Source organism: Cyprinodon variegatus, unplaced genomic scaffold (assembly GCF_000732505.1).
Source record: "Cyprinodon variegatus isolate N-32 unplaced genomic scaffold, C_variegatus-1.0 Scaffold422, whole genome shotgun sequence".
In the NCBI taxonomy this organism is placed as follows: Eukaryota; Metazoa; Chordata; class Actinopteri; order Cyprinodontiformes; family Cyprinodontidae; genus Cyprinodon; species Cyprinodon variegatus.
The window spans coordinates 456,670-470,500 of NW_015150875.1; the positions used below are offsets into that span (position 1 = coordinate 456,670).

The 13,831-nt window shown below is 41.6% G+C and overlaps 1 protein-coding gene across 4 annotated transcripts in view; it reads right to left on the reverse strand.

Moving 5' to 3' along the window:
* The window catches only part of dopey1 (dopey family member 1), a 43,463-nt gene that overhangs the window by 15,025 nt on the left and 14,607 nt on the right, over nucleotides 1-13,831 (reverse strand). For 3 of the 4 annotated variants that reach the window (XM_015388413.1, XM_015388414.1, XM_015388412.1), the window contains 8 exons: nucleotides 12,207-12,236; nucleotides 9,483-9,725; nucleotides 5,642-6,137; nucleotides 5,278-5,555; nucleotides 5,039-5,191; nucleotides 2,601-2,701; nucleotides 2,264-2,529; nucleotides 59-2,150 (listed from right to left, as the gene is read on the reverse strand). In XM_015388413.1, the coding sequence (XP_015243899.1) occupies nucleotides 59-2,150; nucleotides 2,264-2,529; nucleotides 2,601-2,701; nucleotides 5,039-5,191; nucleotides 5,278-5,555; nucleotides 5,642-6,137; nucleotides 9,483-9,725; nucleotides 12,207-12,236 (3,659 nt within the window). The remainder of the gene's footprint in view (nucleotides 1-58; nucleotides 2,151-2,263; nucleotides 2,530-2,600; nucleotides 2,702-5,038; nucleotides 5,192-5,277; nucleotides 5,556-5,641; nucleotides 6,138-9,482; nucleotides 9,726-12,206; nucleotides 12,237-13,831) is intronic. The other variant, XM_015388416.1, reaches the window with a different exon arrangement.

A 13,831-nucleotide genomic window follows, 5' to 3' on the forward strand; every position in this document is an offset into this window, starting at 1 on the left:
GTGCACAGTGCCATCTAGTGACCAACTCTACGTACAGCGCTTTACAGCATGTTCTCACCTGCTATCTGTTACACTGGTTTCATAGCGGTACTGCTGCAGGAGATTATCCAGGTTTCTGCACAGCTGCAGAGTCACAGAGGCCACCACCCTCCTAAGGACCCTCCCCATGTACGGCAGGGTGGCTGTGATCAGGCCTATCCACTGCGGATGCATCTTACAGGCGTGATGCTGGTGCAAAGCTCTGATGACTGCGCACAGGAACATGCCCTGCGCTGTGATTGGCTGACCGTGGAGGTACTGGAGTGACGTCATAGGCTGCTGGGGATTTACATGCTCCACCTCCCCACCTAGGATCTCGAACCCGGCCACTCCGCCACTTCCGGGCCCTCCACCTGCTCCTCCTCCACCTGCAGGTTCTCCACCTTCATCTGCAGGCGCCAGGACCCGGTGCTCCAGCACGACTAGACTCTGCAGCAGTCGGAGCAGCTGGGACTGAACGGCGCTGCAGCTGTCGATCTGGTCCTCCGACATGTTGATCACGCTGTCCTCTGACAGGCCTTCCTCCACCGCCGCCATGTTGATCCCCGCTATCCGCTGGTCATGCCATTTCTGAGCGCTGAATATGGAGGAGAGCAGGCAGTGGAGTATGACCTTCTGGACTTTGCACTTAGAGAGGACGTCACTGATGAAACTAGCGAATCCCTTCGCTGAGCCGGCTGTGACTTTGGCTAGCTCGCTGAAGAGCAGCGTTAGGACCTCCACGCTGGTCAGCTGCATGGCCCGATTTCCTGCCAAGTCCTGAGGAGCCGCCGTCACATGGGCAGAATAATAACTCCTCAGGAAGTAGAGGCAGAGGGAGATGATGATCTCCAGGTACATGGCGCTGCGGAAGGAATGGGAGTGAGAGTCCTGAGGGATGGGGCAGTAAAAATCTTTGCCCATAACAGAGACTCGGTGGCGAGCCAGCAGGTTCTGAAGCAAGGAGAGCTGCGGAGTGTAGGTGTTGTTGATGCTGGTGGTAGAGATGGCGCTGACGAAGCCTGAGGGAGCGGCTCTGACCATGGAGGCGATGGCTGAAAGGGCGTGCAGCGTCCTGGAGGAGTCGTAAAGCTGCAGGTAGAGCAGGACGTGCTGGTACAGAGGGTGGATGTTGAAACGAGGCGGAGCGGAGGACGGCCGGCGTCCTGCTGCCTCTCCTCCGGCGCAGGTCCCACCAGAGCCCCCGCTGGGTGAGCCCATGTCGCTCTCGATTTCGGACACCTCTCCTTCGCCACAGCTGTACCAGTTCTCCAGGTCTAGACTGTCTCCAAAGAAAATACTGGGTGGATGCAGTTTCTCCGACTGGTTCGCTTTCCTCAGCTTCTCCTCCTCTTTCCTCTTTGCCTTCTTGGTCTTTGGTTTCGCCCCGGGAGATTTGTCGACCAGCTTCTCCATTATCTTCCCTTTCAGACTGAGCTGAGTGCTGCTGTGGCTGCGTTTGCGGGCCTGGGGGTCATCCGCCTGTAGGCTTCGGTCTGTAGTGGCTGGATCGGTGCCGCCTGGTAACGTGACGATGGAAGGTGATGAGCTGTGGCGAGCGATGCCCTCTTTGTGCAGAGCTTCGCATGAAGAAACAGACAGGAACTCCAGCGTGCCTTCAGCTAACAATTCAGGCAGATTGTGGTGGGTGGAGCACTCGGGAGGGCAGGAGTCCAGGCGGAGACCGGTGGAGGTGTCCGAGGATGTGCTTTCAGTATCAGTTTGGGGCCAGTTTTCAGGCGGAGAGGTTTCATTTGATTCTTCTACTAAGTTGAGAACTCTGTCAATAAGCTCCTTCATCACAGCAGACACAGCTTCCTCCACGGAGTCTTCAGACGTTTCATCCGAAGAACCCAGCTTTCCATCTGAGCCCTTTCCATTCTCTTGTTCATCAAAGCTTCCATTTTCAAGCGTAGATGAACAAGAACCACTTGATTCTGAGCTCTGTGGCTCCTCCTGCTGGTCACCGGGAGGATATCCTCCAGCTAACTGCAGGTTTTCGCTGCTCAGGCTGAGGATGGACAAGCTGTCACTCAGGGGGTTAACAGTCAGGCAAAAGGGCTCCATGTCGCTAATTGCCAGACCTCTGAAGTCCTCATGCCCAACTCTGTCACCTCGAATCTGAAGGAAGTCTAAAGAAATAAAAATAATATTTCAAATAAAGATTAAATTATGTTAAAGCAACCAGTGTTTTAATCACTAGCAGAATATGAGGAGAAATAAAGAAATCACATCCACAGCTCACTGTCTGAGAAGCCGGAGTCTCTGGTGTAGAGCGGTTCTGATGGCTCCTGTTCAGGCGGTTCAGGGAACATCTGAGCCCAGTGGCGCTGGGCTTGCACCTTCTGAATAGAAACCCTGTGAGTTTTGGGGTGCAGCAGAAGGAGCAGGAGTGGCTCCAGAACCCGTGCGATGTCATGTCTCTGAAGAACCTGATTTAACCAAGCCCGACCAACCGCGCTTGTGCAGGGATCCCAGTAACTCAAGCTGTCGAGCATGATGAAAAGAGACCTGCAGAACGGCATGCATATGAATAGCAGAACAATAAGAGAACCTTTAGACGGAAAAACGATCAAACACACCTGTCAAATGTTCGGCTAAACGGAGAAGCCTTGGTGATGTTCAAGTCTCGCGTTAAATGCCACAGAACGGAGAACTTCACATGGGCCTCCAAACGAATCCTCTGAAAAACAGAACACAGAAAATTACATTATTTCCATCAATCTAGTAGAAACAAATGTAAACACTAAAGAGATGCTTTAAGAGATGTTTTTAAAGACTTTTTATTCCAAGATCAGGAACCATTAAAAACAGTCTTTAGGTCCTGCTGGGTTCATTGACACTGGAGAAATCAGAAAATGATCCTCACAGGTCTCAGGTCAGGTCAGCGGTTCCAGGATACCGAATGATGCAAACTTTTTTCTCAACATAAACAAAGTGTTTGTTTAAACAAAGTGTATCTGTGACTCAAGGAGTCTATATAGTAGAACAGTATGTTCTCTCTCTGCCTTTGGGTCTCATTTTAAAGACGCCTTGGAATAGATGCTGACGATCTTCTAATTTATAAATCTTTAAAAGGAAAACAAAAAATAAATATTCACCTAATGTTGGTTTAAATTTGTATTTAATCCCAAAAGAAATGTAAAGTCTGGTTGGCCTGAATTGTTTGAGCTTCAGTACTAAAAAGACAGAGAGCTCTTATTATTCTGCCAAAGTTGGCCCTTATGATGCCCACTCTGTAGGCTTTTTTGCTTTTACTCCATTCTTGAAATTATTTTCCACCAATTCAGGTGTTAAACTAGACAGGGACATTAGATCTGAAACACAAAACACCTCTATAGTGTTTTTCTAAACCCAAAAGTTCATTTTAATGACTTTACTACCTAATTTCTATAGATTTAATTATTATAATGCATTTCCAGGTCAGAAAGGCCTTCAGCTTTTCCAAAATGAAGCTGCTCATCTTCTAATTAAATTGCATATGTTGAGACATAAACCATTATAAAGTTTTGGACATTGAGGACCAATGTCCATGTTTCATCTTACTGGAGAAGAGGCTGCAGTTTTGCTCATAAAACAGCTTTGAGACCTCTTTTCTCAGCCCAACTAGATCCACAGGACACCTCCCACAGAGGTGTGCCTTGGCCCCTCACTGTGTTGAGAACAGTAAAGTACTACAGCACATAGGATTTATTTTACTTCCGGGGGTACCCACTGGAAAAGGACAACACCATGGAGATCCAGGCTCAAGACCCAGACCTACAGAATGACCAAGGCCAAGTCATGATGGTTGACATTCCATAACCGAACTGCTGCAAAACAGACCATTTGCAACAAATTTCTCTGAGTTTCAGAACTCACAGAGCTGGACTGGAGGTGAAAGTCTCCTTAAAAAGCCTTTCCTTTGGTGTGATCCTGCCGTGCTATGTTGCTACTGCTGGAGGAAACTCAAACCTTCCAAAATGGACATGGGGAGATGTATAAAGTCTGGCATAGTTAGGGACAGATTCTGGTTAAATAATGTCTTCTGATGACTTTGATCATTTCATGTGCTTACTGATGAGTGAAGACAAAGCTAACAGGATGGACTGCATGCTATGCTATAGTAATATGTTTTGAGCTGTTGCAAAAGCTTGGACAAGCTTTATTTCACTAACAGTTTAAACTATGATAAAACGTTAGTGTTCATGTGTTTTTCTTATGCTAATTACAATTCGATTACCAAGTTATAATGATCAAAATTAATTTAAAGGAATCCTCATGGCTATTCACTGCTAGCCATTTCAAAGAGAGTAAAGAATCCTTTAAAGGTTATTGGTTCCTGATTAAGAACATAATTTAATAAAACATTATTTGGCCAAATAATGTTTTATTCACCTCATGGATTTGTGTTGTGAACTGGTTTGAAAACATTCTAAATCACTCTAAATTAGAGAAAAGCTTATTTGATCACATCCCAAATCCTTCAAGACAAACTCAAACTTAAAATCCATCCTAAACTGTGATATCACTGCATCATCTCATTGATTATGGATTTCAACCATGTTTTCCCTTCCTCTTTGTAGATATTAAGTTAGTTAAGTAGAGTTCCATTCGTTTTTAGTCCAGAGTTTTTAACCTAAATATGTTTGACTTGGAGCTGAATGATTTTTTTTAAACTCCTTTATCTAAACTCATATATGTGCAGAATAATCTGTTTGACCATGATTTGAGCTAGATTGATTCATTTGTTGTTCTAACACACAGCCAGTTGGGGAATGTGTTCAAAAGCAATAAATGACATAATATCGGATTAAATAAGATATTTACCACCCCTACCGGGAAGGCCAATTAATATATTATAAAGTATCACAACATATTATGGTGTCCCTGGGTGGGTATTGAATAAAAAGTTATTTAACACATAGAAGAGGTCAAATGCCTCCCATCCCTGGGCTTCACCACATTAGTCATTTCATCAACTGATTCTATGATTCGTTAACGTCTGTTTTAGCATATTTGCTGTTCTTATTTTGCTGACCTTGTCTCTGTGCATGAGTTGCTGGCTGATGACGTCCTCACAGGTGCTGGATGAGGGAACCAGGTTGTGCAGCTGGTAGAAGAGCTCCACGCTCCGCTGGTGATGCTGAGGCGTGCCTTCACCCAGCTGGTCCCATAGGATCACTGCAACACTCTGAGCAACAGAGAAGAGAAACCTCAGAACCACAGCAGAACCGTGTAAAACCCACCAACCTGTGAAGCAACGTCAGCAATCTCTACCTTAAAGAAGTTAGTTTTATCAGCAATATACTTCAGGATTCCCTGAGTTAGTGGAGGCCTGATAACCACAGCGACTCGACCCTGGCTCGGGCTCTGAGCGGGCTCAGCGCTGCTACCGGAAGCCTGACTCTCAGCTGTCACCATAGCAACCGACTGAGTCAGACCTATTAGGTCCATGAGCAGGGAGATAGCAACAGCCTGTAGGGTGAAGTCACTGGCCAGACAGCAGGCATCCATCAGGGTCTGCAGCCACACCGGCAGGCGGATCTGCTCAGCATCTGCACAGATGAATTAGGCGTAACGGGTAGCTATTTAGTTCATATGGTTCAGTAAAGAAGTTCTTCATTCTTTGTAGCAGCCTTACCGCACTGTTCTTCCAGTGGAGGAGAGGTCTTCAGATTGCCTTCTGCAATGTAGACTGGGAAACTGGAGCACTCCAAGAAGAGCTGGCAGGCAGCGGTAAATGCAGCCACACAATCTTTCTGGACCATCCCGTCTCCTGAGGATGACTCTGGATAACCACTGGTCTGGGAACCTGCGGTGACCAAAGGCCCTGAACCCCCCGCATGCTCAGGAATGATATAAAAGGTGATGAGACAGGAGAGAAACTGCTGGAAGTGCTCCAGGCAACACTGCATCACTGGTTTGTCCAAAGGCTTAGACTGACATAAGCCGGTGGGACGGCTGCCTGTCCTGAGAGACGGGTGGAGATGAGAGGCTTCCGCCGTGCCCTCAGGACCATCTTCTTGGTACTGGACAAAGTCTGTAAAGCCACTTTCTGCGGAGCGACTGCTGGGAGGGGTTTCCCCATCGTCAAACACATCCCCACTGTCAGACGTCTCAAGGGCAGAATATGAAACCTATCAACAAAACAGAAACCAAGAAGAAAAACAACTGAGCAGCTTAGCAAATTAAAAACAATATCTACAGTTCTGGGCCTTTTAGGCTATAAATAAAAAAAAGGGTATAATATATATATATATATATATATATATATATATATATANTTTCAAAAGTATCGATACAGCCATCTAAAGTGCAGAATAGTGGAAAATGCACTTTCTGAACACTGTGTGATTGAATAATTCTGTGCATTTTTCAGTTTCAGACTTTTTTTTGTAACAGGTGCAGCTGCTGAGAATTATTTTTGTTTGACAGGTTTGGCTTTGTTTTTATTCTTGTGGTATCGAAAATGGTATCGAGTATTGAATATTTTATTTAGTATCGGTATCGAGTTGAAAAGTTTAGTATCGTGACAACCCTAATATATATATATATATATATATATATATATATATAAAAATAAAAGAATAAATACAGTTTTAAGGCTTCATTTAGATCATGTTTTATTGATGAGTGGTTCTTTCATTCATTTCAGACCAAGACTGAGGCAGAGTGAGAACGAGACCAGACCAAGAAAAACTTCATGTAACAATAGCATGGAGGCTTAATTAAAAATCCGTCTTTATTAAGAACTACAAAATATTAAACAGTTTGGGCACAAATGGATGGAACTTTATATAATATTCATTACTAAAGCCTTCATATTTTAAGCAAGTATTTCCATAAATCCTGCCTAAAAATGTTAAATTTATATAAACTTTTAGATTGCTTTGATAAAAATCACATAATGAAAGTCATCTTTCAAATGACCAATAAATCAAATCAAAAGCTATTAATTTATTTAAGTTTTATCCATTAAATGCAAGTCCAACTTATTTGTTTATTTTTTCCCAAATGGAAATTTTATTGACGTCCATTAAGTGATAATTTTTACATCATGGAAACTTTAAATCGATCGCTATATATTTTTTTTGCAAGTTATTTTAGTAATCAATAGCAGAAAATTATCTTACTATACGTTATTCTGGTTTACATTAAGCTTCGTTAGAATGTAAAATAAAATAAAAAAATCAACAGCAAGAAAAAAAATTTATAAAAAACAAGGAATTTAGCCAAATAATCCAATCAATGTGCAGCTGTAAAGGTGCATTCAGACCAAGCGTGGTGTCCGCAGCAGATTTACATAGTATTCCTATGCAAACACTCCTGGAACGGAGCGGCTAGCGGTAAACTCAACGCAGTGAGGACATTCCCTGCTCCTCCCTCACCTCATCCTACTAGATAGAACCGAGCAGCCCTGTACGGAGAGAGCGGAGCGGTGATCACTGAAATTGGGAAAGAAAGCTGAACTTTTTTATGAAACCACATCGTGGTAGCCAATCAGGGACTGGTTTACAGATGTCATGTAGGTTAAAGAAGTGGACAGGAGGGAAAGCTTTTCTCAGTTAAAACAGAATAAAGGGGAAATAATATTGACAAAGGATGAAATAAGGAATGTTCTGTAGAGGTTTTAAAAAGGCCGTCTTAATTTATCTCTTTAAAGACTGATTGTTGTCCTCCCTAACCTCCAGCACAGACCCTGGTCTGTTGCTGCTCACCGCCCTGCATTGGTGCTTTCAGCTTGGATAGATTTAAAAGGAAGTACCGGCGAATCCAACCGTCATTGAGACGCAGCTTTACGTGAACCAAAGTGGACGAAAGTGTTTTCGTTGCTCTTGGGGTTTTCAAGAGGGATATGGCTGCAGACCTGCACTGTTTAGATGCTTCGTTGCAGCCCTGCACAATGGACCAGAATGAACTGAAAGGACCAGAAGTTTTATTTATATTCGAAGCCATCAGGAATAGCGGGAAGCACATATGTGCTGCCAGATTTTATTAGAAGAAGATTTTTTTGTGAGGTGAGTGCTCACTTAAATGTGCCTTTTCCCAACTTTCCCCACTTAAAGACAGAAAACCGTCTTTTATCATAATTTATGGGTGTTTTTCTTTTTCTTATTACAATGTTATGCGTCTCTTACAGATGCATGTTTCAACTGCTGTCTGCTGGCATGTCTCCGAAAGTTAAACGCTGGAGGTTTTGTTTCTACTGTGTTCTCCGGTGACGTGTGAAAAAGAACATTATCTATTGGTTATTTTAGTCATGTATCCAGTTAATATCAGTAATTCACTGTGAGGACACAAAGCTGTAGTTAATATGAAATCACGCAGCCTTCATTGGCAAATGTATGTGGTCCAACAGCAAAGGTAAGAAAAGCACAAACAATACTCAAAGATGATTATCAGAATCTATAACACAATAGTTTTACAAGATGTCTTTCTAAAAGAACTGAGTAAATGTTATTTTGAGACTATCTTGAGTTTTCTTAACCTTATCCAGTTGAACTATATTTTCCGTCATTTATATATATACATTATTAAACACATGAACAGACAAAAATATTTCCATTATGAAGACCCAGGAAATAAAGTCCATTCGGTATACTAATTTCAGTATACTAGTTTTTATTTAAGAAAGGCTTCAAATCAACTTTGCTTTTACTTTGAAAGGCAGAAGTATGAATTCAGGCTCCAGGGTCACTTAAAGAACTTTACATAGTGAACAAGGAACCAGTGATATATTCTACTAATAAATGAAAATAAGGAAATTTGTTGGTTTTCTGTTTTTTTAAGTTACACTCATCTGAAACCTAAATCACCATAATACTGAATAAGGCCGTGTTACCCTTATGGGTGTCGTGGGCCTTTATGGTGTTAAACTAGATCCATACTGGACTGCATGTTTCCACTCAGACAGACATAGAACACGGTAGAGAAGTTGCTTCTCAAGCTAGTCTAGTCATCTAGGTCCACAGAGAGGGAATGAAAGGGCTCAGCTGCTGGGTGTTCCTCTTCCATCTTTCTGCTCCGAGCCTTTAGGGATGTACCTCAACTCATCCATGTTTGTCTGGGAAGGCAACTTTGAACTTCAAGCCACGGCTCAGCGATTTGCAAAACACTTAAAACGACCAAGTAACCAGAAGGTCAGTAATTAACTAAATTGGGTTTTTCATTTTTGCTTTTAGACAAGTCTTCAAAATGCTTTGTGTCTGGGGAGAGACGGATGGCCACCCAACCATGTGCAGCATGCAGCAAGAGGTGCTGATCTGGGACCAGGACACACCATCAGAGACTGAACTGAGAGGGGTTAGGCTAGAACTTGTATTACAACTGGACCAATGGAGACCAAAGATATGACGCAAACAACGTGACCTTGATTTTTCTTTTCTTTTTTAAGCAGGATCAGAGGAAAAACAGAGGAATCTGGACTGTACTTGAAAGTCAGGGACTGGCTTCACAGAAGCTCTTTTATAGTTGAGGCGTACCTGTTTATCCTCCGCTTCGCTGCGTTTGCTCCGTGCAGAGTTTGATGAGCGGGCCTGCGGACTCGCTGGCAGGGCCAGCGGGGAAACCAGTGGAGGCTGCACCTTGCTGAGGATCTTGGAGCAGAGACGAAGGCAGTGGGTGAGCTCCCCGAGGCCCAGGGCCTGGAGGTGACAGGTCAGAGCCGCCACCATCCGCAGCAGCAGCTGAGGAAGATGCTCTGTCTGGATTTCTATGTACGTCTCCTGAAAATACCAGTTAACTATTAGAGTGACTTGGTTAACTAGTTAAAATACATAAACTAGAAACTGTTTTCAGAAAGATTAATGAATCTAATTTTAATTACATTAACACCATTAAACATTTATCTTGAATACTAAAAAAATTGTTTCTAGTCCTTTTACTTGAATCTGCTTCTTTAACTGACAGCACCTTAAAAACTGCTTCCATGTACCTTCAACCTTTAACAATTTATCACATTAATGTCACAAACTTAAATCCATCATTTGAGACTTTTAAGTGATAGACTGACAGACAGCAGCCAACTACTGTAAAGTGGAAGAAAAAGATATATGAAATTATTGGTGCATTTTCAGCGTTTATTCTGAAAGCCTCAACAAACCCAATCCATTGCCTCCAACCATCAGCATCTACCAAATTAGTTTTCCAAATATTAAAATTTTCATGGAAAAACAATAAAGATGTGACACTTGAACATCTCTAAATAGCGTGCAATTTAACCAAATACACCATATTATGGTCAGTTTTTTTCATAAGGATGTGGCTGGAGGTTTGAATAAGTTGGAATACAGTTAGGAACAAAGCTCTGCTTCATGATGTCATATTATATGTGAGCATTTATGGTTTCTTTGATAATTGTAGGGCGATCTTTTTAAGGTTCAGGTCAGAGTAAGTGCCATGTTGAATTCTCCAGTGGGAGAGTATGAGAGCAATAACACCAAATGTAACACACCGTCGCCTCATTTACACCAGAGACTTTGTAACACTGAAGCTGTTTATAAGCTCCATGACAGGTTTTTGTGTCGCTCTCACAGCTGCAAGAACAAAACGACATCATTGGGGTTTTCACCGCCCGTTCTCTACACAATATCTGGGCGTCATTTGTTTTCTTCCAGGGTCTGAAAACGCTTGTGTGATTAGTCAGGTTCGGATATTTTCTGCATCCTTTCAGCTGTGAAAATCCGTATAGTGTTCTGTTATATAATAGATAGTTTGCTGTTGTGACGTACTGTAAGACACAAGGTGTGGGACTTTTTAGTCAAATCCTGATTCAGCTGCTGAATACTGTGATTCAGTGTGAATACTCTGGAAATCTTTTCCTTATTTTACCACCTTCAGAAGAAGAACAAACCAACTACCTAACACTGTATCCAAGCTTTAATGTGCTCCATCAATACGCTCGTAGGGACAGTGAAGCTGTAAAGGCTAAAAAAAAACACTGAATAATCCCGGAATAGACAACCTAAGATGCTGCACTGCAAAAAAGATAGATAAATTAGTCAAAACGTCTTAAATTAAGTGTATTTACCATCAATTTGATCAATTTTAAATAAGACGATTTGCCACTGGAATGAGGATTTTTACTCTTAAAATAAGGCAATAAGATAATATGCACTTGAGACACTTAAGACAATGAAATAGTTTTTTCTTAATTTAAATGTAAATAGTCTTTTTCGATTGGCAAAGTGTCTCACTTACCTCTTCAGTTCAAGAAAAAATTCACTTATTTTAAGAAAAAATGACTCATCTAGAGGTCCATTTTTTCCAGTGTGCAGACACATGGGGCTCTAGCCAGAGGAGGGAAACAAACATTTTGTTTTTAAATCGTATTGATATATAACAAAGATCAAGATAAAATTCAGACCTGACTGAAATTGAAAATCTGCAGCAAAAACTGAAAACGTTTCCCAATTCCCTTTGTCCAATCTGACTGAAATGGGCTATTTTTTACGAAGAAGGGACGGAAAATATTCTAACCTCTAATCGTAAAGCTTGTATAGAATAACTGCAAAGGAGCTGGAAAAGCAATGAAAAGCGGCTCTATAAAGTATTTAGGAAAAAACATCTCAATTATCTGACATATTTTTTGTCCAATCATGCATATTCTTTCTTCCACTTTACAATCAATCATTGGTTACCATGTCATGGCCTATCAGCAATAATGTGAAAACATTTAACAGGCTCAAATTGTAAAATATATTCTACATAAGCACAGTGAGTTAAAGGAAAAGAACCGCCTACCTATCCATATGGATTTATTACTTTTTTAATAATTAAATTAAACAAGCAATATGCATAAAATAATCAAATTCTGAATTAGAAAATAAGCATGAAATCATGAAGTGAATTCAAATTATCATAATAATTAAAAAAATGAGGATTGTGTCAGGATAATATGAGGAGCACAATAGCATCAACTGTATGCATGCTGAACAAGGACACAGAAACTGAGCAGAGATTTCATTTTCACAAAAAAGCCACGGTAAGTTTTTGACACATGTAATGATCATAACCCATAAAGATCATGTTTGATTTTTAGCATAAAAAAAAAGATGAGAATAAGTCAGCCACTATGGCGTGAGCACTTAAAGCAGAAAAAAGGAACAAAGGTAGCCTGGGGGATGTTGGCGGGACATTGCTGAAATGTTACTGTAGCCTCAGTGAAGCAAAGTGAGGTGAAAAAGCAGGAAAGAGCTTTACTTTACCTGGCAGATTACCCTCATGCTTCTAGTAGGCTTCAAGGAGAAAGAGCAGAGAGTTTGAACAGACAGGAGCAAGCAGAGCACAGGCCACCCATCAGTGTTTGCAGTCATCCTTTCATACTCAGTACAACACCACTCCCTAGATCTCACACACACAGAGCATTTCAACAGGGTAACGGAGGATTTCCAAACTATTCAGATTGGAAGTACAGTAGCAGTAGAAAAGCAAACAGGGTCAACAATAAGACAAAATCCCCACACAGACTTTTTGATTAAAAGGGTGGAGATTGCAAATACAGTTGGGTTCAGAAGTCTGCATTCACTCAACACAATACAGGGCATTTAATGATTTATTTAACAAACCTTTTTTTTATTTTCCTACAGTTGAATATCAATAAATGCACAAGATGTGTGCATTTATTGAGGATTTACTATAACTAGTAGACTTTCTATCCTGTGGCTGCAAATGGACCACATGTTCCTTTGCATCCATTCAGATGTTCCTGATTGAATACCGCATGTTTGTTTAGGGGCTAATGGGTTCTCAGCCAAGTTGGTTGATGCTCTTTTATTACGGTTGGTTTTAGACTTAAAAGGCGTTTGCTGGACACTTTATTGGGAACAGAGAATTACAGCTAGCCTGCAGATCAATATCGGCAAGCTAGAAGTGAGTACTTTCCATGCAATGTGTAACAAACAAAGGAAAAAAGAAATAAATCCCAATTTTGACTGGAAAAAATAACAGAAATTTAAAAATCGATTGATTGCTTGAAAAATCTTGCATCCCAACACAGCAGTAGAATGGAACAATGAAGGAGGAGGAACAGCAGTAAAACATCCTTAGCTTTATAGGTGATATTTTTTTTAATGGCACTAGTGGCTCGTTTTTTTGACAGTCGGCTGACAGGAAAGGGGGTATGAGAGGAGAGAGACATGCCGCAAAGGATCACAGGTCTGATTCAAACCCAGGTTGGCCGTGTCAAAGACTAAGGCCTCCATACATGGGTCGTGTGCACTAACCACTGCGTCACCTGCACACCCCATTGGTGAAACTTAAACAAATATGGATAAAGATAAAGCAGCACACCTTCCTCACATCAAGGAAACAAATCAGCAGGTTTGTTTAAACCAATTTTAATAGGATTGGGCCGGACATGATTATAAAACATGATGGTGTTGGTGAATTGCAAGGATAACTGAGTAAAAAGACCTCCTAAACCCTTTTCTGCAGTTCCTAGGTGGCGTAAAAAATGTATACAGTGATTCTGTCACAATCATAGATTTATTATATTTTGAGTAGCTTGTGTGTATAATTAAAAATTCATCCAAGTTGTACTTGGATTATAACCTTAACCTTTAAAATTACTCAAATAAACCAGTAAAAGCCCCCAATGTGAAAAAATTCTTTACCATTGGCGTTTATGATTAGTAAATAAAGACTTCTGACCAAAACTGTAAACAGGACAGACAAAAGGGATCCTACACAGGGAATCTGGGATCTATGACATCCACGATCCCTGACGGCATGGATGCCACGCCGTACGTGTCTGTGGGACATTCTAACAGCAATACACTGGATACAAAGGAGGTGTGAGCCAAGCATGCGTGACACTGACAGCTCAGGCAGG